We start from the raw sequence: 23,033 nt of genomic DNA on the forward strand, positions 1-23,033 counted from the left end.
CACACACTTTGCCTGCAGAAGTTCTATGGTTCAACGCCTAGTACTTCCAGTTAGAAGGGTTCTTCCTTAAGTAACAGTGCTGGAAGAAACCCCTGCCTGAAACCTTGAGAAAGCTTTTGACAGAGTAGACTAGCCTACCCTTGATGTAGCTGGACTACAACTCCTAGCTCCCCTGACCATTAGCTGTGCTGTCAGGGCCTGATGGCTGTTGTAGTCCAAATATCTAGAGGGCACTGACTTGGGGATGACTGCATTAGACTATACTGTCAGACTCAGGATAAAACACCTTTCTGTATCAACACACCTGAGTTTAGGAGCAGAACTCCAGGGTCAAACGATATGACTTCCAAGCAGGCATAAACTTAGAAAGGAAGCACTGGAGAGCTCCAACAGAGGAGCTGAGCTTGGGCAGGGACTGTAGCCTAGTGCCCCTGCTTTTATTGACCAAAGAGGAACAGGTCTGCCATTACCACTACTCCATGTTTATCTAGTCTCAACAGCATGCTGGCTGCTCCTTTTTCAGGATTACTACTGAATCAGATCAATGTGTATAATGGGGCATACAGTTAGCAAGGAATAATGTAGCTTGAGAAATCAATTGGTTGTCAGGGCTCGTCCAGACTTCCTTTCGTGCACATTTCCAGGTTTTAAAGTTCTGTACTTGAGCGGTTTTGTAAAAGAATCCTGGTGCTTTCCCCAGGAAAACCCACATTTTGCCACTGAATTGGAGCAAATGGCAGTCAGATTTCCCGCAGATTGCCATTCACACTGGTTTAGTGGTAGAGCACAGCTTTTCCCGGGGAAAGAGCCGGAACAAAAAAACAAACCTGTCAGACACATAGCATTAAAGTGCAGATCCATGCCTGCAAAGGACAGGGTAAAAGGAAGCCTGGATGAACACTCAGTTTCAACACAAGGCCAATTATTAGCTAATTCCATCCCACCTGAAATTTCTGTTTCCCAGCTGCCTAGCTGGATACAGTGCTTACTGTAGCCATTTCCCAAATTGTTAGTGTGTGGAGGGACTTTGCTGTGCCGTGAGATTCCTCTTAGCAAGCTGCCGGATAAAGAAATACTTAAGTAACTCTTAGTCCTGTCCTCCCCGAGCCCAAAACACCCATCCTGACTTCTGACTGGATCCTGGGATGTCCTGCTTTTTTGGTCCAGCGCTCCGGCACAAATCAGCTGGTTTGCACCCGAGTACTGAACCCAAGAGGGAAGCGGGTGGCTCTGTGGGTTAAACCACAGAGCCTAGGGCGTGCTGATCAGAAGGTCGGCGGTTCGAATCCTCACAACGGGGTGAGCTCCCGTTGCTCGGTCCCTGCTCCTGCCAACCTGGCAGTTCGAAAGCATGTCAAAGCGCAAGTAGATAAATAGGTACCGCTCCGGTGGGAAGGTAAACGGTGTTTCCGTGCGCTGCTCTGGTTTGCCAGAAGCGACTTAGTCATGCTGGCCACATGACCTGGAAGCTGTACGCCGGCTCCCTCGGCCAATAAAGCAAGATGAGCACCACAACCCCAGAGTCGTCCGCAACTGGACCCAATGGTCAGGGGTCCCTTTACCTTTTATCTTTACTGAACCCAAAGATGCTAGAGGGTTTTTTTTATCTCAAACTTTTATGCCAATCAGCTGGCCCCCACGAGAGTTTGGGACCGGAAAAACGAGCACCCCGATTTTGATCAGTGGCATGTTGGAGGTCATGGAGTTCTAAGAGTGAGACCCTGGCCTGACAAGCCGCTGCGCTCCGAAAAAGGCAGCAAGCCAATATATAACTAAGCTTTAAAGCACCTGCTCATCTCCCGAAAGAATTAACTCAGCTCTGCTGCAGACTTTACCTCTGCTCCACCCTAGAGGTTGCCTGCCTAACCACACAGCTCCTTGGACGTATTACAGTACTGCCTTGCTTGGAAAAGGGTAATATTTATTCGTAAGCTAACTGCTACTCCCGAGAGGCAGAAGATGCATCTAAATCCTCCCAGCACCAGATTATAAAGCACTTTAAAGTATACATTTTCAATTATTGGGCCTCTGGATTCCTGGGAAGATAATGTCCCTTCTGACGTTATGCGCTTCTCCGGAAGAATTGTGGGGAAGCAGGTCTGCAGTCAGTAAATCTATTAGCAGCATCGTCTGGCTTTATGACGAGACAAATTGCTTGGGAGATGGGGCATAAATCTTTCTCTTAGGCTGAAGTCCCCCCCCCCCTCCTCCACTTACCAATTGAATTCAATAGCACTTACTTCAGAGTAGACAGGGCTGCCTTGTCTGTAGACTTGCAAAGCTTACCTTGGCCTATTCAGTTTCAATCCTTTTGACTTTGTGGACCATCCCTTGCAAGTCCAGCTAAAATAATTTTGTTAGGCATCAAGTAGAGAGTTGGACTAGTTGATCCTTGGCTTCCCTTCCAACTCTAGGATTCTATGAAGTATTTAAGGCTTTAAAATGTTCACATGCTTATTTTTTAAAAAGTCTAGATACTTACAAAGCTAAATCCTTAAGTATCACTGACAAATCCAAAGGCAATAAAAGCTTGCTGAATTCTATACTTGTTGGTAAACCTGGCCAAATCTGACGAGTTTAGTTTTCCTGAAAGTGGTTTTCCTGGAGTGGCTGTCAATCGCTCTTGCAAGGGCACTCTGAGAAATGGAGCTCTGTGAGGGGAATGGGCGGGGAGTTTCCTGCCATATAACACCAGTCCTGAAAGACCTACATTGACTCCCAGTACATTTCCGAGCACAATTTAAAGTGTTGGTGCTGATCTTTAAAGCCCTAAATGGCCTCGGCCCAATATACCTGAAGGAGCATCTCCACTCCCATAATTCAGTCTGGACACTGAGGTCCAGCTCCGAGGGCCTTCTGGAGGTTCCCTCACTGCAAGAAGTGAAGCTACAGGGAACCAGGCAGAGGGTGCCTTCTCGGTTGTGGCACCCGGCCTGTAGAATGCCCTCCCATCAGATGTCAAGGAAATAAATAACTACCTGACTTTTAGAAGATATCTGAAGGCAGCCCTGTTTAGAGAAGCTTTTAATGTTTGATGTTTTATCATGTTTTTAATATTCTGTTTGGAGCCTGACACTCTAACAACTGCACCACACTGTCTCTGTGTTCATGCATCCCATTTCTTTTTTTTTTTTAATAAATTTTTTATTGGTTTTGCAAGATTTTTTAAACAATACAAACAAATAAAAAGACATACAAACATGTATAATTTCATAACCTTTTTTTCATAACCCTCACTTCTCGGACTCCCCCATACCTCCCCTTTCTGCATCCCAATGTCCAAAATTATTTCAACAACTTCTAAATAATTTTATCAAACATATGTCTTCCTAATCTTTCCTTCAACTTAATCTTAAATCGCTGTAATCTCCTTTTCTTCTCAAAACCTTGACATTTTAGCATTCATCGACTTTATAATAGTTCTTAAGATAGATTTTAAATTTCTTCCAATCTTCTTCCGCTGTCTCTTTCCCCTGATCGCGGATTCTGCCAGTCATCTCAGCCAGTGTCATGTAGTCCATCACTTTCATCTGCCATTCTTCCAGAGTGGGTAGATCTTGTGTCTTCCAATACTTTGCGATGAGTATTCTTGCTGCTGTAGTGGCGTACATAAAAAAGTTTCTATCTTTCTTTGGCACCAATTGGCCGACAATGCCCAAGAGAAAGGCCTCTGGTTTCTTAGGGAAAGTACATTTAAGTACCATTTTCATTTCATTATATATCATTTCCCAGAAAACCTTAATCTTTGGACACGTCCACCAAAGGTGGTAGAAAGTACCTTCAGTTTCTTTACATTTCCAGCAATTGTTATCGGGCAAATGGTAAATTCTTGCTAGCTTGACTGGGGTCGTGTACCACCTATAGATCATTTTCATAATATTTTCCTTTAAGGCATTACATGCCGTAAATTTTATCCCGGTGTTCCACAACCATTCCCAGTCAGCAAACATAATGTTATGACCAATGTCCTGTGCCCACTTAATCATAGCTGATTTAACTATTTCATCTTGTGTATTCCATTTCACATGCATCCCATTTCAGGAAGCGAGTAACACACACCTTCTGCTTGCCTCTCGCCACAGGGCTCTGCGTGGGCCAAGGAGACCTGCCCCACCGAGAAGTACACCGCCAGTGGAGAATGCTGCAAAGCCTGTAATGTCGGGGAAGGCGTTGCCCAGCCCTGCGGGATGAACCAAACCGTCTGTGAACCATGCCTGGACAGTAAGTAACACACAAGCATCCTTTGCCCATCCCTGAAAAGTGTGCATGACCTCGTTGCTTAAAATCATCGCCCCTAAAGGGCGATCAAGAGGCAGACCCAGGAAATTCCACGAATTATTATTTTCTTTCTTTATTCAATTTATATACCACCCTTTATCAAAAGATCCCAGGGTTGTGTACAACATTAAAAACACATGACAGAACACCAATAATAAAAACATGATAAAAAGGATAAAGGTAAAGGGACCCCTGACCATTAGGTCCAGTCGTGGCTGACTGGGGTTGCGGCGCTCCTCTTGCTTTATTGGCCAAGGGAGCTTCCGGGCCATGTGGCCAGCATGACTAAGCCGCTTCTGATGAACCAGAGCAGCGCACGGAAATGCCGTTTACCTTCCCGCTGGAGCAGTATCTATTTATGTACTTGCACTTTGGCGTGCTTTTGAACTGCTAGGTTGGCAGGAGCAGGGACCGAGCAACGGGAGCTCATCCCATTGAAGAGGAGGGCTGTAACCCCGGGCACAGAAAGTGCCCTCACAACCCAGTTCCCTCACAACAGGTTCCCTCAGCAAGGCTACGTGGCTGTCACCTTCCCGAGCTGTGGGGAGGCAAGCCACACCCGGGCTGGGCCTTCAGAGCTGCAGCAGTGCTTCCTTCTTCTAGTGGCCGGTGAAGGGATGCCTGGCCCTGGGTGGAACTCCCGCCCAGCAGAATTCTCCTCGCCTGCGCCAGTCCTGGTGTGTGACCTTGGGTGAGGTATGCCTTGTTTGGCAGGAGCACAGAGAAGAGAGCCACCCACTCGGCTAGGACCAGCTGGTGCCCACCCACATTGCGCAGCCAAGGAGAGTTGGCCGGGGATGGACGGCAGTTGGAGTCTCTGCCACCCTCCTCCTAGGCCTGCTGCCAAGCCCACCAAGGAGACCAGGGAGCTTGCCGAGCTGAGAGGGCAAACATGGCAGCCTGCAGGCAATCTCCGTGAGGAGCGGCTGCCATGGGGCGCAGCGAAATCTGCCTGTTGCCCCCTGTGCAATGCCCACAAGGAGGTCTGCGGGCACAATCCTTGTCCCGGGCACTGCCAACGCACGCTATGCCACTAACGGGAAGCTTCTCCTGTGCTTGACCTCACTGTGACACATTTCCACACATACAGAGTGGTACCTCTGGTTAAGAACTTAATTTGTTCTGGAGGTCCGTTCTTAACCTGAAACTGTTCTTAACCTGAGGTACCACTTTAGCTAATGGGGCCTCCCGCTGCCGCCACCCGATTTCTGTTCTCATCCTGAAGCAAAGTTCTTAACCCAAGGTACTATTTCTGGGTTAGCGGAGTCTGTAACCTGAAGCGTCTATAACCTGAAGCGTCCGTAACCCAAGGTACCACTGTATATGTCATACACTCCATAGTTTGATAGGTGTTTTTTTGAGAGGGGTGTCCCCTTGCTCTAGGCCTGCGCCCCCCTGGGGGCTGGTTTCATCAACCCCTAGGTACGCCTCAGTGGCGGAGATGTTGGGAATTGGACATGGGCTCGTTTGCATGCAAATCAAATGCTCTGCTATTGAGCTACAGCTGTTCGCCAGTTGACAGCCTTTTGTGGAAGGAACAATATCTTTGATTAGAGCCCTGAACTGCTGTACCACTTGCTCAGATTTCCTTTTTTAAGGTTGAGAGTAAAGGGGACTCGGCAGCAAGCGGCAGCTTTAAGATGCAAATATTTCTACATTAAGATCTCAGATGGCATTTCACAGAATGAGATTTTGCTGCTGGCAGTAGCTTCTCTTTAAACACTGCATGCAGATTGCATACCCTCCAACATTTCTCCAATGAAAATAGGGATGTGCTGTTAATAATAATAATAATAATAATAATAATAATACCCTGCCCATCTGACTGGTCTGCCCCAGCCACTCTGGGTGGCTTCCAACATATATAAAAACATAATAAAACATAAAATATTAAATATCACTTTCCCTATATAGTGCTGCCTTCTAAAGGTTGTATCTTGTTGCCTCGGGAGTCACATAACTCCATACCCTCTGACATTTCTCCAATAAAAATAGGGACGCCCTAAGGAAAAGTGGAACATTCCGGGATCAAATCAGAAACTGGCATGGCTTCTGTAAATCTGGGTCTGTCCCTGGAAAATAGGGGGACACTTGGAGGGTCTGTGATTCCAGGGTGTCTCTGGACAAGAGAGACGGGAGCTCCTAAGCCCTCGAAAGCACCAAGTGCCCCTGGCAGGGGAGCGACACAAAGGTCTGCTCCACACAGCACTGGTTAAAAATAAACTAAAAATAACATTCCCATGCAAAATCAATGACTGCTACTTAACCTCAGCAGAGAATGGCAGCAGAAAGGCTGGGTATCAAATACCAGGCTGATAATCTGACCTTGGAAGACTTGCTGCATTGGCATTTGGCAGGGCAAGAAGGAAGGAAGGAAGGAAGGAAGGAAGGAAGGAAGGAAGGAAGGAAGGAAAGCTACTGTGCTGCTTTTCAGAAAAAGGAAGCAAGCCTGCAAACTTTCATTACTGCCGAAGGTGCTCTCAAGGCTCTGGGCCTTGTGAGGAGTCTTGGTCCAGGGCTGATTGGTTCACCTGCATCTTGCATGCTACCAGATTCATTATCTCTATCTATCTATCTATCTATCTATCTATCTATCTATCTATCTATCATCTGTCTACCTACCTATCTATCTATCTATACGTACATGATTTGCAGGCATGTGCTGGCAGAAGTCCATGCAAAGCCAAGAGGGCAGCAGGTCCCCTGGGGGATTTCAGCTGAAAGCGGACACTCTGGATAGGGCAAATCAATAAAGAAGAATAAGCACACAGCTGTGAGAGACAAAAAAAAGCCTTCTTCCAGATGAGTCAGCCCTCCGAGAACCAAACCAGGCCCTCAGTGGCATCTGAGACGTATTTGGGAGTGTTTAGGCACACCTCCAGCCTGTTTTCCTGTGTTGCAACCACCACTAGGAAAGAGGGAGAAGTTTGTTCATTCGCACCTCCCGATTCAGTACGACAGGCATGGCAGACCCTCCAAGTGTCCCTATTTTCCAGGGACAGTCCCGGGTTTATAGAAGTCGTCCTGGTTTCTGATTTGACCCTGGAATGTCCTGCTTTTCCTTAGAACGTCCCTATTTTCCTCAGAGAAATTTTGGAGGGTATGGTAAAGGTAAAGGTAAAGGGACCCCTGACTATTAGGTCCATTCACAGACGACTCTGGGGTTGCGGCGCTTATCTTGCTTTATTGGCCGACGGAGCCGGTGTACAGCTTCCGGGTCATGTGGCCAGCATGACTAAGCCGCATCTGGCAAACCAGAGCAGCGCACGGAAACGCCATTTACCTTCCCACCGGAGCAGTATCTATTTATCTACTTGTAGTTCGTTCTTTTAAACTGTTAGGTTGGCAGGAGCAGGGACCGAGCAATGGGAGCTCACCCCTTCATAGGGATTCGAACCGCTGACCTTCTGATCGGCAAGCCCTAGGCTCTGTGGTTTAACCCACAGCGCCACCCACGTCCCTGGAGGGTATGGTAGGACACTCCTATTTTCCAATCTTTAGTAAATGTTGGCAATTATTTTTCTCTGATAATAAACATGTCAGTTTCGCCATCACAGCTAAGGGGGTGGGACAGGTAGTAGATCTAATAGGCTTCAAATTACAAGAGGATTGGTTTAGGCGGAACATAAGGAGAAATGCCTTAATGGTAAGAGCAGTTCAAACTTAGAATCAATTATTTGCGGGGTGGCGGGAACCTCTTTGCTGCAGATCCTCCAGCTGAGGCCAGACAGCCACCTCTTGGGCATTCTTTAGCTTTAGCTTTCCTGCCGGGAGTTGGACTTAGTCTCCTGTAAGACCTCTTTCAAGTCAATAGTTTTATACATCACGGTACAGGGTGTCAGCAAAACCAGTATAGAACAAACGACAAGAAAGTCTGAAGTGTAAAAAATGTGCAGCTGCAGGATCCTGGTACAGACAGGGATGTAAAAAGACATTATTTTCCACTGTGCCACAACTAGCGCCGTTTCTGTTCTGCTGCACTTCATCTTCCCCCAAAACAATGCTATTTGGCTCCCTTTTCTCTCTGAACCAGATTTAATAATGTAAATGCTTCGGTTATCGTTACTTCCTTCTACACCATCCATTACAAGGGGCCTTGGGGTAGGGAATATCATTAATAACATATTGTTTGCATCCTGAAAAATATACAGTTGTACCTTGGATCCCGAACGCCTTGCAAGTCGAACGTTTTGGCTCCTGAACGCCACAAACCGGGAAGTGAGTGTTCCGGTTTGCAAATGTTCTTTGGAACCCGAACGTCCGACATGACTTCTGCCGCTTCCGATTGGCTGCAGGAGCTTCCTGCAGCCAATTGGAAGCAGTGCCTTGGTTTCTGATTGTTTTGGAAGTTGAATGGACTTCCGAGGTACCCCTGTAATGACAAAGAAATTGTGGACTGGGGTGAACAACAAAAGGCAGCAGCAGATACGAAACATATTTGCTTGCCTGTTTTCCGTTCCTGTTTGCAGACCAACAAGCAAGAAGTGAAGTTACAGGGAACCAGGCCAAAAGGTTTTTCGGCAGTAGCACCCTCCCTGTGGAAGGCCCTCCTGTCAGATGTCAAGGAGATAAAGAACTACAAAACTTTTAGAAGAAATCTGAAGGCAGCTCTGTATAGGGATGTTTTTAATGTCTGCTGTTTCGCTGTGTTCTGTTAGATTCTGTTAGAAGCTGCCTAGAGAGGCTGGAACAACCCAGTCAAATAGGCGGGGTAATAAATTATTATTACTGTATAAGCAAACTTTCAGTTTATATAAAAACACAAGAAAACATCAAACACTACAAACTTCCCAATACAGGGCTGCATTCAGATGTCTTCTGAAAGTTGTGTAGTTCTTTATCTCCTTGACATCTGATGGGAGGGTGTTCCACAGGGTGGGCGCCACTACCGAGAAGGCCCTCTGCCTTGTTCCCTGTAACCTCGTTTCTCATAGTGAGGGAACCACCAGAAGGCCCTCAGAGCTGGATTTCAGTGCCTGGGCTGAACAATGAGGGTGGAGATGATCCTTCAGGTAGCTACAGTTGTCTCCTTATGCCCTAATCCAGCAAATGAAATGCACACTTAGAAACAAACTCCTGCAGGAGGGGTTTTCCTGGAGTGGGTTTGCAGAAGCCTCTTGCCTTGGGGTGGTGGTGAAATGACTGCATGGAGTCACCCACGTGCGCAGCTTCAGAGGCATTGCTGGGCCTGTCTGGTTTGCATTCTGGGGGACACATTCCTTCCTATCCACCCCCAACCTCATATTCCAGGACGCTGCAGAGTGGAGACATTTCCTCTCTCATCTGGGATCTCCGTTTGGGGAGACGGGAGGGAAGAAGGCTTACAGCAGGCAGATTTACGGTTTGTCTACCTCGTTGAAAACTACCACACTGTGCATATGTGTTTAGCTCCGCTAAGCTGCCTGTGGGTGGTTTGTGGGCATAAACACATGCGCTGCTGTTTTATGTTACCGTGCAGAAGCCTGACCTTGCGACACCCTTGCGCATCTGCGCTGCACCGCCGGTCTGTTTCCGTTGTTGGGTTGCAAGATCAGAGCCTTTGGCTTGGGTCCCAGCTCTGCAGAGTCCCCTTCCCTTAAAAGAAGACAAATAAAAAGGGAATGGTAAACTTCAGGGAAGAAATAATTCTCGGGTTTTCCCTGTGTGAGATCAACATGGTAAAAGAGGGAGCAAAGGGAACTGCATTGGAGGAGGAGGAGGAGGAGGAGGAGGAGAAGAAGAAGAAGAAGAAGAAGAAGAAGAAGAAGAAGAAGAAGAAGAAGAAATAATAATTCATGGTCCGGCAAAATTTTTGTTAGAAGGTCCAGCGCCAAGGGCCTTCTGGCAGTTCCCTCGCTGTGAGAAGCCAAGTTACAGGGAACCAGGCAGAGGGCCTTCTCGGTAGTGGCACCCACCCTGTGGAACACCCTCCCACCAGATGTCAAACAACTATCAGGCTTTTAGAAGGCATATGAAGGCAGCCCTGTACAGGGAAGTTTTAAATGTTTGAGGTTTTATTGTGTTTTTAATATTTTGTTTGGAGTTGCTCAGAGTTGCTGGGGCAACTTATTCAGATGGGTGGGGTATAAATAAAAAGATATTATTATTATTATTATTATTATTATTATTATTATTATTATTATTATTAGAACCAACCAATAAAATGAAATAAAAATCACAAAATTGTGCTGAAGTTCACCACTACTCTGCACATGTTGCAACTCGTCAATGTCCCATTGCTGGCAGCGGTTGGATTTATTAATATGTAGCTGTCTCCTCTTGGCATCCTTCTGCTTTCTGAATGCTTCCCCTCTCGCTCCAGGCCGCCGCTGAGACAGTGCCCATTTGGCTCAGCCACCTCCCTCCCGCAAACCTGCTGTCTTCTCCCCTCCTCTGCACCAGTCTAATGGTTGCCATCAATAATTCAGCCTGATGGAAGGATCCACCTGGGTTAATGGGAGCTGTTTGCTCCAGCCGCTGAGTTGGCGCTGGATGTAAAACCATGGTTCTTCCAGAGACTGGAGCGGGCGGCTTCAAGTTCTCAGGTCACGTTGGCAAGGGGCAGCAGGCAGTGGCCTAAGTGGAGGTTGGCCCATTGGGGCAAATCATAGAAACGTGGAATTGCAGAGTTGGAAGGGACCCTGAGCATCATCTGGTCCAACCCCTTGCCGTGCAGGAATAGGCAGCTGTCCCATAGGGGGATGGAACCTGAAACCTTGGCATTATCGGCACCACGCTCTAACCAACTGAGCTATGGGGCACCGTCAAGGCTCTGTCAAGGCTTCGGCAAAGCTATTCCTCCCCTGGTTGCAGCAAGAGCAGAGAAAACAAGGCAGAGTCCTTTTTAATGAGTTCATTCAATCCTAATAGTGAGAGACAAAAGAACACAACAAGCCTTAATACAGTGGTACCTCGGGTTAAGAACTTAATTCGTTCTGGAGGTCCGTTCTTAACCTGAAACTGTTCTTAACCCGAAGCACCACTTTAGCTAATGGGGCCTCCCGCTGCCACCACGTGATTTCTGTTCTCATCCTGAAGCAAAGTTCTTAATGCGAGGTACTATTTCTGGGTTATTTCTGTGCTGCCTTCCTCTTCTCCTGCAGCGTCAGGAGAAAGGGGTATGTGTGATCTCCACCATTCCTCCTCCATCTTTCCCTCTTGAGTCCAATCCCTGAAAGGTACTGTCCCCTCAAGCGCAGTCGGCCCTCAGTCAGGTATCACCTGCCTGCCTCCTTAAATACAACCAGTCCTGTGGATGGTGTTGGCCATAGGAGCCAACTCCTAGGGGCCGAGGAGTCTTCGGCCCCTCCATAAAATATTTGAGCCTCCCCCCAAGTTGATGGATATTGCCATTCAAATGGTGTGTGTGCACTGCGTCATGTGATTGATTTTGCGGGGGGGGGGCTTACCTGGGTCCCCCCAATATTTTATTTAAGTTGCCACCCTTGGCATTGTCTGTCAGCCTCCTTCTTTTCAGCCTCAGTGTTGCCTTTGTAGAATTCAGCAGGGAGGACGATGACGAAGAAGCCGGAATTAGTTGGCTTGGCCTATTACTGTCTCCGTCTCGGCCTGCCACTGACTTTTACTCCTGTGACTGTTAGCCTCCATGCCATCCATCTTCCAACTGGGCACCAGCCTCCACTGGTAATTTTTGTTGGCATCTGTCTGTCTTGGGAGACAATGGAAGTGTGTGTTTTCAGGGCTGAGGTCAAACCGTTGGAAAGTTACAGCGCCTGCTGTGCATGTAGAGATGGATGCTGATTTCACAGAAATCAGAGAATTGTAGAGCTTGCCAAGTGTCCCCTCCAACACAATAGCACCAGCCATTGACAAACTGACAGCCATTGACAAATCCAACCCACAGACCTCCGCAACTTGCCTGGGCTACCAACCTGCCCATATCTCCATTCTCCAGTTCCCTCTTTGCCTTCCCTGGACTGTTTGCCTAGGCTGTGTGGGAATGTTATGGATAGTAGGAGAGGATATATTGATTAAAAATTATCCTTCCTCACTCACGCTAGTGAGTCAGTAGCAGAGTACATTCCCCTGTATATTGCAGGAAGCTAGTTAGTAGATTCGTTAGAATCTCTTGAGTTAAGCTATGGGTAGGCAAACTAAGGCCCGGGGGCCGGATCCGGCCCAATCGCCTACTAAATCTGGCCCGCGGACAGTCTGGGAATCAGCGTGTTTTTACATGAGTAGAATGTGTGCTTTTATTTAAAATGCATCTCTGGGTTATTTGTGGGGCATAGGAATTCGTTCATTTTTCTTCTTCAAAATATAGTCCAGCCCCCCACGTGGTCTGAGGGACAGTGGACCAGCCCCCTGCTGAAAATGTTTGCTGACCTCTGAGATAAGCAATCCAATCTGGCTTGTCCAGATTTGGATTCCTGGTAAACCCCCTTGGTTCCTTCTAAAAGAGAATAAAGACACAACAGTCTTCTCTTAAATGTAATAAGAAGTTTACTTACATTCAGTTCGCGGTATGATCCTGAAGGTGGGCTTTCACCTATAGTTACAGAAGGGAGTGTGGGTTCATCCTATATGGGGATTGAGCCCATGGGCTGCTGGCTGAGAGCCAGCAGACAGCAAAAGCATCAAGATGGTATAAAGCGAAGAAAGGTCAAGAGAGAAGGGAAGGTGGCTGTGGGACTAGCCCTTTTATGGGGTCTGCCAGGGTCACGCCCATCTACTTGGTCACATGCAGGAAGAGGATGCTCCAGACCAGGTGTGACAGGAAGTCCTCCTGGCTGGAGTAACATCCCCCTGTGTGTCCACTCTGGGCAAAGAGGAAATGTTGTACTTGACTGCTTCAGTGATGTTACATTCCACAGGCTGCTCACCTACCCACATCCCATCCCTCCAAGTTATCACCACCTTATGGTGGTCCCAGGGCAGGTTACAGCAACTAAAACACAAAAGAGCCTCATATAGAGGATCAAGACCTTGGCACCACTAGATCAGTGTTGCTTCTTCTAGTGGGTAGTGGACTCCCAAGAATATCCAACTAATAATAATAATAATAATAATAATAATAATAATAATAATAATAATAATTTATTTATATCCCTCCCATCTGGCTGGGCTTCCCCAGTCACTCTGGGCGGCTTCCAAAAAAAATTTTAAATACTGTAATACATCCACAGGGAGGGCGCCACTACCGAGAAGGCCCTCTGCCTGGTTCCCTGTAACTTGGCTTCTCACAGTGAGGGAACCGCCAGAAGGCCCTTGGTGCTGGACCTCAGTGTCCAGGTAGAACGATGGGGTGGAGACGCTCCTTCAGATATACTGGACCGAGGCCGTTTAGGGCTTTAAAGGTCAGCACCAACACTTTGAATTGTGCTCGGAAATGTACTTTTCCCAGATTGTGCTACTTGATCCTTGGAGATATCAGGATTTGAATCTGGGTCCTTCAGCTCCACCACCAAGGAATCAGTCCTTCCCCGAGAAGACTGAAGGCTCCGATAACATTTCTTTTTTCAGCGCTCAAGTCTCTTAACGTTTCAAAACATCCCTTCTGCTATTTAACCTTAATACTCCTTCCTGCAATTTAGATCTATTACTTTTGCTTCCTTCCCGCCCTGCCCCCCGAGTTAACAAGGGGATTTGGGGAGGCGGGAGTTTGCCCGAGAGTCCGGTGACAAAGGCTACTGCTTCATTGATAGTGACAGCAAAGGGCAAGTTTAAATGAGAGCGTGGTGTGTTTTGATGGAGGCATTCAATCTGAAGAGTGGCTTTTTGCGTCCTGCCATTCAGAAGGAAAATGGCTATTTCCCAAGAATGTCCTCAAGAGATCACACAGCTGATGAAAGATTAATAGGGTGCAATGGGAGGGAGAGGGTGTGTGTGGAGGAGCTGGACTGCTGCAAAAACACGGCGGAAGGAATCAATGAAAAAAAAACCCTTCGGTTTGCATTTATCAGCGAACCCACCAATTTTGCACTTTTTTGAAACAGTATGCCAGACGAAACGAATTTCTGCGAATTTTGCAGTGTAGTTCGCCAGCCACATAATGGGTAGGAAAAATGCGTGTAACGGGGTAAAGCGGGCATAAAAATGCACATATTTGTGAAAAAAGCATAAGAAAATGCAAATATTGGGCAAAATAGCATATTAGGGGTGTAGGGCTGTGTCTAGATGCTAGGAGAGGATATATTTATTAGCTATTATCTTCCCTCCCTCATGTTTGTGAGTTCAGCAGAGTGTATCTCTTTGCAGCTTAAAAGGGAAGCTTAGATAGGCTAGTTTTAGCCTTTTAGTTTAAGTAATCCAGAATGCTTTAAGGCAGACTGGATTCTCCTGGTTTCCCCCCCCCCCTCACCTTGAAACACAAATCACACAAAGAGTCCTGTAAAAGGTAAGAATAACATTTGCTCCCTCAGAGTTCCTGTTGCAGAATAACAGAAACGGCAGGTTTATTCAGGCTGGCTCAAAATGGCAATTCAGTTGCAAAGGCATGCTTAAGTCTAACTTAAGATGGAGTTTGAGCTGCAGTTTTGTTTTTCATTCGCAAACTGATGTGGGAATATGGAGGGCTGGACTTGAGAGTGGGCAAATGAGAAGCCAAGAGGAACTGAAATGTGCAGCTTTGCTTAGCCCTATGCTCAACACCACACCTGAAGGTAAATCAAGAAATGAATTAAGAGCGTTTTTGGGAGGGGGCGATTTAAGCCTGGTGCTGTGGGTTAAACCCCAGAGCCTAGGACTTGCCAATCAGAAGGTCGGTGGTTCGAATCCCCATCACGGGGTGAGCTCCCCTTGCTCGGTCCCTGCTCCTGCCCACCTAGCAGTTCGAAAGCACGTCAAAGTGCAAGTAGATAAATAGGTACCACTCCTGTGGGAAGGTAAACGGCGTTTCCGTGTGCTTCTCTGGTTCGCCAGAAGCAGCTTAGTCATGCTGGTCACATGACCCTGAAGCTGTACGCCGGCTCCCTCGGCCCATAAAGCGAGATGAGTGCCGCAACCCCAGAGTCGGTCACGACTGGACCTAATGGTCAGGGGTCCCTTTACCTTTACCTTTTAGAGTCACTGTGCAACCTGGTTACACGAAGGGTCATTTCTTTAGATAGCCAGCACTTGTGTGTTCCTGCATCAGTCTGAAACAAGTTCTCCTTCTCTAGACGCCTTTGGGCAATGATGGTGAGGGTGATCCCGCGGAGAAAAAACGCAGGCCAGGAAATTTGGGACTTGACTTGAAGCAGGGCACAGAAAGATTGATTTCCACACACTATTTAATTCCCTACAGAGTGCAGCTGAAACCAGAGAAGCAGGAACGAAGAGCAGGGTCAGTGGAAAGTCAGCAATTTTGGCATCGTTATTCAATGTTTACATTGGACACCAGAATCCTAATCCTTTCCCATAGCTAATTGACGGGAAAACAGATGCTTGATCAAACATTGCTCCCCGCATCCCCACTGTGGAACAGAGATGGCAGCAATGTATGGCTGCCAAATCAACATTTATTTACTCGCTTGCCGTATTTATAGGTTGCCCTGTAGCAAGGTTTTCGGGGTGGCTCACAATGGGAAATAAAGTCATGTAAAACTTAATAATAATTGAGACAGCGATAAACATACATTTATGTATGTATTGGCTATATATTTTGGAAAGTGGTTGACCTGTTTGCTATGCATTTGGACACCTTTTAAGACATCATAACCAAATCTTGCATGGTGATTTCCTGAGATCAAGGAGCAGGTTGTCTTTGTTGGGATACAATTAGACACCATTTGGAATCAAGATGGTGGGCTGCACTGATTTTAACCACCGGTTTCAAAACTGTACTCACATTTTGGGTTTCTTGGAATTCCCAAGCAATGCTAGATACACATGTACACACACACACACACTTTTATGCACATACATGCATATAAACAGGGCTGGATTAACCATTAAGCAAAATAAGCACTTGCGTAGGGCATCAAGGGAAGGGGAGCACCACAGAAATTTTCCATTGTTGGATTTACCATGAACCATAAGGTGCAGCTGAACCAAGTTCCACAAAAAGGCTCTCCTAATATGAGTGTATAATAATAATTTTATCATTTATACACCAACCCATCTGCATAAGTTGCCCCAGCAACTCTGAGCAACTCCAAACAAAATATTAAAAACACAATAAAACCTCAAACATTAAAAACTTCCCTGTACTTCATATGCCTTCTAAAAGCCTGATAGTTGTTGTTCCACTGGGCAGGTGCCACTACCAAGAAGGCCCTCTGCCTGGTTCCCTGTAACTTCATGTCTTGCAGTGAGGAAATCGTCAGAACCGGCCCTTGGAGCTGGACCTCAGTGTCTGGGCTGAATGATGGGAGTCAAGATTCTCCTTCAGGTATACAGGGCCAAGGCTGTTTAGGAATAATAATTTTATTATTTCGTAAATTCAGTGCAACAACACCACAAAGAGTAAAAACTGTTGGGATACTTTATCTCCCTGGCATTATCCCAACAAAAACAAGATTCAGTCAGACTGAACGTTATAATATAATTTGAGAATACCATATTTTATGGTTTGTTATTATTTATATTTTGAATTAGATACAGTACATACGGGGGCACCAAAATCTTTTAATTGCTAAAGGCTTCTAAAGTCTTAATCCGGCCCAGAATATAAATACCTGAACACACAAATCATAGAAAGTAAAACAGCTTAAAACCAAAATGCATTCAAAGGTCTGGGGAAATAAAAAAGGAAATTAAAGTAGATGTTAGGTGATTTTTCCAGGGGTGGGGGCATTCCACAGCTGGGGTGCCCCTCCCCACAGGATAGACCCTCTCCTCCAAGGCCTCCCTTCTCTTCAGCACATCTCAGTCAGTAGTGGCAGTTGGAGAAAGGCCTCCGAGGAAAATCTCAGAGTCCAAGCAGGTATATGGGGAAAGAGGTGATCCTTCAGGTATGGAGCAGTTCCCACAACTCCAGCCTCACAGACCAGCTCTTCCCTATTGGCTGAGATTGAGCCAATCCCTTCATTTCTTCCTCCATCCTGTGGAAGAGGAAGTTGTCAACAAGGCGTGCCTGAAATTGCTTGGAGATCCCATGCTTAGTGGAGTTTGTTTCCAAGCAAACATCGTGGTTGTGACAGTTGCCCATTAACCGAGGATTCCTGCTTCCCTGAAAACATCTGTAATTTGTTTCAGGGAAGCATCATCCACATGTCTTGAAGAAATTTTGTTTTGGTTTGCATCTTAATGGGAAATTACCCAATGCCAGAAACAATACACAAAAGGAACGGGCATCTAGCCTTCGAAAGTTATCCCTCTCTGAATTTTGTAATGCGGTTCTTCAACCAAATAAGGTGTAGCAAATATGTGTACATTAGAGGAAAGTGTGTATAGAAACGACCATTGGTTATGTTGGCTGAGGCTGACGGGAGTTGCAGTTGGGTCCTGGTGAGTCTAGGGCCTAAAATGACTTATCAGCACTGCTGGGATTCAGACTGAGAGAAGCCTTCTCAGGTCTAGTGATACAGTCCCCGGATACAGGATGCATCAGGAAGTTTTTAACATTTGACGTTTTATTATGTTTTTATATTCTTCTGGAAGCTGCCCAGAGTGGCTGGAGAAACCCTGACAGATGGGTGGGGTATAAAGATGATGATGATGATAATGATGATGATGATGAACATAAATCTCCAGTTAAAGCAAAAGACAAGGCAGCCCATGCTTCATTCCCAGTGTAGGTCCTAAAATCATCTGTCACCTGCTGTGCAAAGAACCTGGGACTTGTATGGCATAGCAATTGAACTAGGAGGAAGACAATAGCACTAGAAAGGGTGTGTGTGTATGTCTCTCTGTGTGTGTCTGTGTTGGTCTTGAGGAAGGGCAAATCTGTCCATTTCAGTTTCTCTGCTTTTCTCGTTTCCACAGTTCTCATAAACATTAATTCACATTTTTGTGCTGCTTCATTTGCACATTTTCATATGCATTTTTTGCCTAATGCACACTTTATTGCAAAGGAATTTCCCTTAATACAGTGCACTCCCTCCCCCCCCCCCGCTTTACACACACTTTTGTATACATTACGTGGCTGGAGAAGCGACTTGCAAAATTCAGAGAATTTTCCAAGATGGCTATGTTTCGGTTTGTGAATTTTTTTCAAAAGAATGAATCAAATCACTCCCCCATTCCTAGTGGATGATTCACAGAATGGAGAATTCTGCCAGGCATGGATTTCCTTGCAATTGCAGGTTTGCGATGGGGAAAGTGCCACCCCTGGAAATGCCATACCTTCTGTACAGGGGCTACTTCAGGGCATGAACTTGGCAATGTTGCCATCTGGGTACTGATCCTTTGCCAGCACCCCTTCCCTGCCTTGGGTGAAACTGGATATCTTCAGCGCTGGCTCCTCAGCTGGGAAGGCCCACTGGAGCCAGAGCTAAATTGAAATAAACTATTTTAACTCGAAGTCAGCGTGTTTGTATAGCTCCTTCTGCTGGTTTAACTCCCCCATTAAATCATAATATATTGCCTCTTTAGGCATCATGGCACACTTTATAATGCTCACTGGTGTGTGATTCATCCTATGCGATCTTTGTAACAGAGTTGGGTCAATTTTATTGTTACGAGCCAATTATAACTACGCAGCAATGAACGGCGAGCGAAATTTGCCTTCAGGCACAGTTATGCAAACTCTAAACAGGCTTCCCCCACCCCATCATCCTTCAGGAGCCATATTGGGATCGCTTAATTTGGAGAGGAAATGAGGGTGGGGAGCAAGGACCATAATTAGGAGGGTTCGTATATTGCTACGATTGCTTCACCCAAAGGCCCTGCAGCCAGAGTTGGCAGGGGGCTTGAATCTGGGGTTGCAACTGAGCTTGTTTTATCAATCTGCACACCCACCCACACTGTTAATCCCTATATTCGAAGTCAGGGGTTGGGAACTTGTGGCCCTCTGGATGTGGTGGGACTCCAATTTCCATCAGTGCTGATCAATAGTCAGGGATGGTGGGAGTCAGGGCCGGCCACCTATGAGACAAGCTGAGGCAGTTGCCTCAGGTGGCAGATCTGGCTTCCAAGGAATGTGATGCTTGCCACCGCTGCTGCTGCTGCTGCCTCCTCTACCACCTGCCACTGCTTGCTCCTTACTCCCCTGCTGCCTTATTCCTTAATGTATAAGGGTTTATGCACGCAGAGAAGAAGAAGAAGAGTTTGGATTTGATATCCCGCTTTATCACTACCCGAAGGAGTCTCAAAGCGGCTAACATTCTCCTTTGCCTTCCTCCCCCACAACAAACACTCTGTGAGGTGAGTGGGGCTGAGAGACTTCAGAGAAGTGTGACTGGCCCAAGGTCACCCAGCAGCTGCATGTAGAGGAGCGGAGACACGAACCCGGTTCCCCAGATTACGAATCTACCACTCTTAACCACTACACCACACTGGCTGGGGACCTGCATTTGGCCTCTAGGCCTATGAGCCCTGGGACTCTTCCCAGGTCACATTGGCTCTCATGGGACGCAGGTGGCACTGTGGTCTAAACCACTGAGCCTCTTGGGTTTGCCGTTCAGAAGGTCGGCAGTTCAAATCCCCGTGATGGAGTGAGCTCCCGTTGCTCTGTCCCAGCTCCTGCCAACCTAGCACTTCGAAAGCACGCCAGTGCAAGTAGATGAATAGGTACCACTGCAGCGGGGGGGGGGGGGTTTAAACGGCGTTTCTGTGCACTCTGGTTTCTGTGCGCTCTGGTTTCTGCCAGAAGCTGTTTAGTCACGGTGGCCACATGACCTGGAAAGCTGTCTGTGGACAAACACCGGCTCCCTTGGCCTGAAAGCAAGATGAGCGCCATACCTCATAGTCACCTTTGACTGGACTTAACCATCCAGGAGTCCTTTACGTTGGCCTTGATCCATACTCTCCCAATTCTTTTGGCTGGTGAAATGTATCTCTGCTCGCCTGCATGGAGAGATGTACATGAAGAAAACTCTGACTTCTATGTGGCCGGGCTATAGCCTTCTGTATAAAGGCAAGAGTAACATCTGTGGCCCCGCTCACCTCTGGCATGTGGCTATCAGAAGGCTACATATTAGGGGATGCAGCCCTCACACTGCAGAGGTTTGCCTGCCCTGGTTGGAGAACACCTAAAAGGCCTGGGAGAAACGAATGTTTTTGCCTGGTGCCTTAAGGGTAGCGGAGAAGGTGTCCGGCAAGCCTTTCTGGGAGAGGAGATGCACCCACATGAATTGAACAAAATCGCAGTGGGGAGTGTCAACACGATTTTTTAAAAGTCTAACAGTCACAAGGCAAGCGAAACACAAAGAACGAGGACCGAGCTATTTCCAAAAGTAACTGTATAAAATTTCTGCAAAGCATCTGGACTTATTCAAATCAGTTTTGCAGCCCTGTTTACGAAAATTAATAAAAGGCAACCGGTCTAATCCAAAATTCTGCTTTGTTTTTCTTCCTTCCTTTTATCGCACATGTTTGGTAAATTAATTCTGACATCTCAGTTTTCCCCCTGTACTCGACACACCCATTCTTCAGTTGAAAGAACTGTAGGCATCCAGCATTTAAGTGTTCCAAAATCAAAGCCCCGGTTCTCAGTTGTTATCCTGGAAGTGACCTGGAAGGAACCTTGTTTCCAGCCACCAGGGACGTCAAGAGACTTTAAAGGACTGGCAATTCAGAGGTATACGACCTCTGAACATGTAGGTTCTATTCATTTTCATGGCTAAGAGCCACTGATTGACCTGTTCTCTAGGGATGAGTCTAAAACCCTCTTGAAACCATTTGAGCAAGTAGCTCCCGCTACATCCTGAGGCAGTGAGTTCCATAGGTTAATTTTAGTCAATGGAACTAGAGAAATGTGAACTATGGAACTCACTCCCCCCCGGAGGCAGTGATGGCCACCAACTTGGAAGGTTTTCAAAGAAGATGGGGCAAATTCATGGAGGCTGAGGCTATCAGTGGCTACTAGCCACGCCGGATATGTCCTCCAAATACCAGTTGTTGGGAAACGCAGATGGGTAGAGTGTGGTTACTCTCAGGTTCTGCTTGCAAGTGTTCCATCAGCATCTCATTGACCAGGATGCTAGGCTAGATGGGCTGTCTTAAGTCGCTCCCCAGTCCCTTTTGACACCCGTCAATGGGCTCTTTATTCGTTGAGAGACTGTTGGGCTTTTTAAAATCTTGGTTATTATTTTTTCACAAGGGAAAAAAAACTTTACACATAAATTTTAACATAAACCATAAATTACATTATCAATCGATTTCCTGTCCTCCACTTATATGGTTTCCATATTTACCCTTAAATGCTGCATATTTCACCTATACTATTCAATACATTCAATTTCACCTTTTTTAAAAATAATTCACATTGTTGCTTGTATTTCAAGTCCTGCTCATATTTTCATCTCCCTATAATAGTTCTTTAAATACTCAATAAAAAAAGTTTCCAGCCCTCAATGAATTTACCGTCGTTTTGGTGTCTAATCTTTGGTGTTAATCTTGACAGTTCTGCGTACTCCATCATTTTCAAAAGCCAATCTTCCTTTGTTGGGAACTCTCCTTTCTATCTTTGGACAAACAATATTCATGCTGCTGTCGTCGTGTACCTAAATAAGCTAACCAGCTCTTTTGGAACATCATTATCTATAATTCCTAAAAGAAAAGCTTTGGGTTTCTTGGGAATCATAAACTGAAACATATTTTAAATCTCATTATATATCATTTCCCAATAGCCCTTAGCTTTTTTTTGCAACTCCACCACATATGGAAGAATGTTCCTTCTGTCATTTTGCACTTCCAACACATACTTGGCTTAGCTTTATACATTTGGCTAGCTTACTTGGTGTTGAATACAATCCATAAATCATCTTCATATAATTTTATTTTAAAGTATAGCAAGCAGTACATCTTAGATTGCTTCTCCCATGAAGACAGTTCTATATGATGTTTCACATTTCTCGCCCAATGGATGACTGTTGCTTCCTCTCGTTCTTTCCAGGTGTCACCTATTCTGACGCAGTGAGTGCCACGGAGCCCTGCAAGCCTTGCAAGGAATGTGTGGGCCTGGAAGGCATGTTAGCACCCTGCGTGGAGTCGGACAACACCGTCTGCAAATGTATCTACGGCTACTACCGGGACGAGAGGAGCGACACTTGCAGGAAGTGCCGGATCTGCGAAGTGGGCTATGGCCTCGTGTACCCCTGTGGGGAAAATCAGAACACGTGGTGTGAGAAGTGCCCCCTGGGGACATACTCTGACGAAGCGAACCACGTGGACCCCTGCTTTCCTTGTACCGTGTGCGAAGAGGACGAGATCACCGTCAAGGAGTGCACCGCCACGTCAGATGCGAGGTGCAGAGGTAAGGGTCATTGGGACAGGCTAAAAATGTGCATTGAACAGGAAGGGTAGAACATGCTTACAATGCGTAAACATTCCTTTCCAGACCTTCAGTGCTGTTTGTGGAGGTAATGAAGTGGGGTGAGTGGGATGCAATGGCATTGGGGTCAGGGTCAGTGGGGTGATGTCAGGCTTCGGGGAATCAGATCCCTTCCCCAATAGCAGTAAATGAGCAGATCAAACAAAAGGAGTGTTCTTACCAGACAAGTTCTTTAATGATCACAGCAAGAGACAAGGAATGCAGATCTCTAAGAAAAATGGCGTTGCTCACCCCTCCGTGCCCATTAATCTACGTCACTCCTCCATTGGGTGATCTGAGCTTGTTGCTGTTGCGCTTCCTGTTCTAACACCCTCTAATCTTGGGTGAAGGTGGAGGGCCAGGAATGCTGTCCAAGGACACTGAATCTGACAGCTGTCCCTCTCTTGGGGTTTCCTCTTCT

General features: G+C 46.5%; 1 protein-coding gene across 1 annotated transcript in view; it reads left to right on the forward strand.

Annotated features, from left to right (window-relative positions):
- Positions 1 to 23,033, forward strand: part of NGFR (nerve growth factor receptor) — a 62,621-nt gene that overhangs the window by 19,601 nt on the left and 19,987 nt on the right. Inside the window, exons 2-3 of the mRNA XM_082194460.1 lie at positions 4,083 to 4,221; positions 22,196 to 22,555. Of these exons, the coding sequence (XP_082050586.1) occupies positions 4,083 to 4,221; positions 22,196 to 22,555 (499 nt within the window). The remainder of the gene's footprint in view (positions 1 to 4,082; positions 4,222 to 22,195; positions 22,556 to 23,033) is intronic.

The sequence above is a fragment of the Podarcis vaucheri genome (genome assembly GCF_965113315.1).
Source record: "Podarcis vaucheri genome assembly, chromosome: 13".
NCBI lineage: Eukaryota > Metazoa > Chordata > Lepidosauria > Squamata > Lacertidae > Podarcis > Podarcis vaucheri.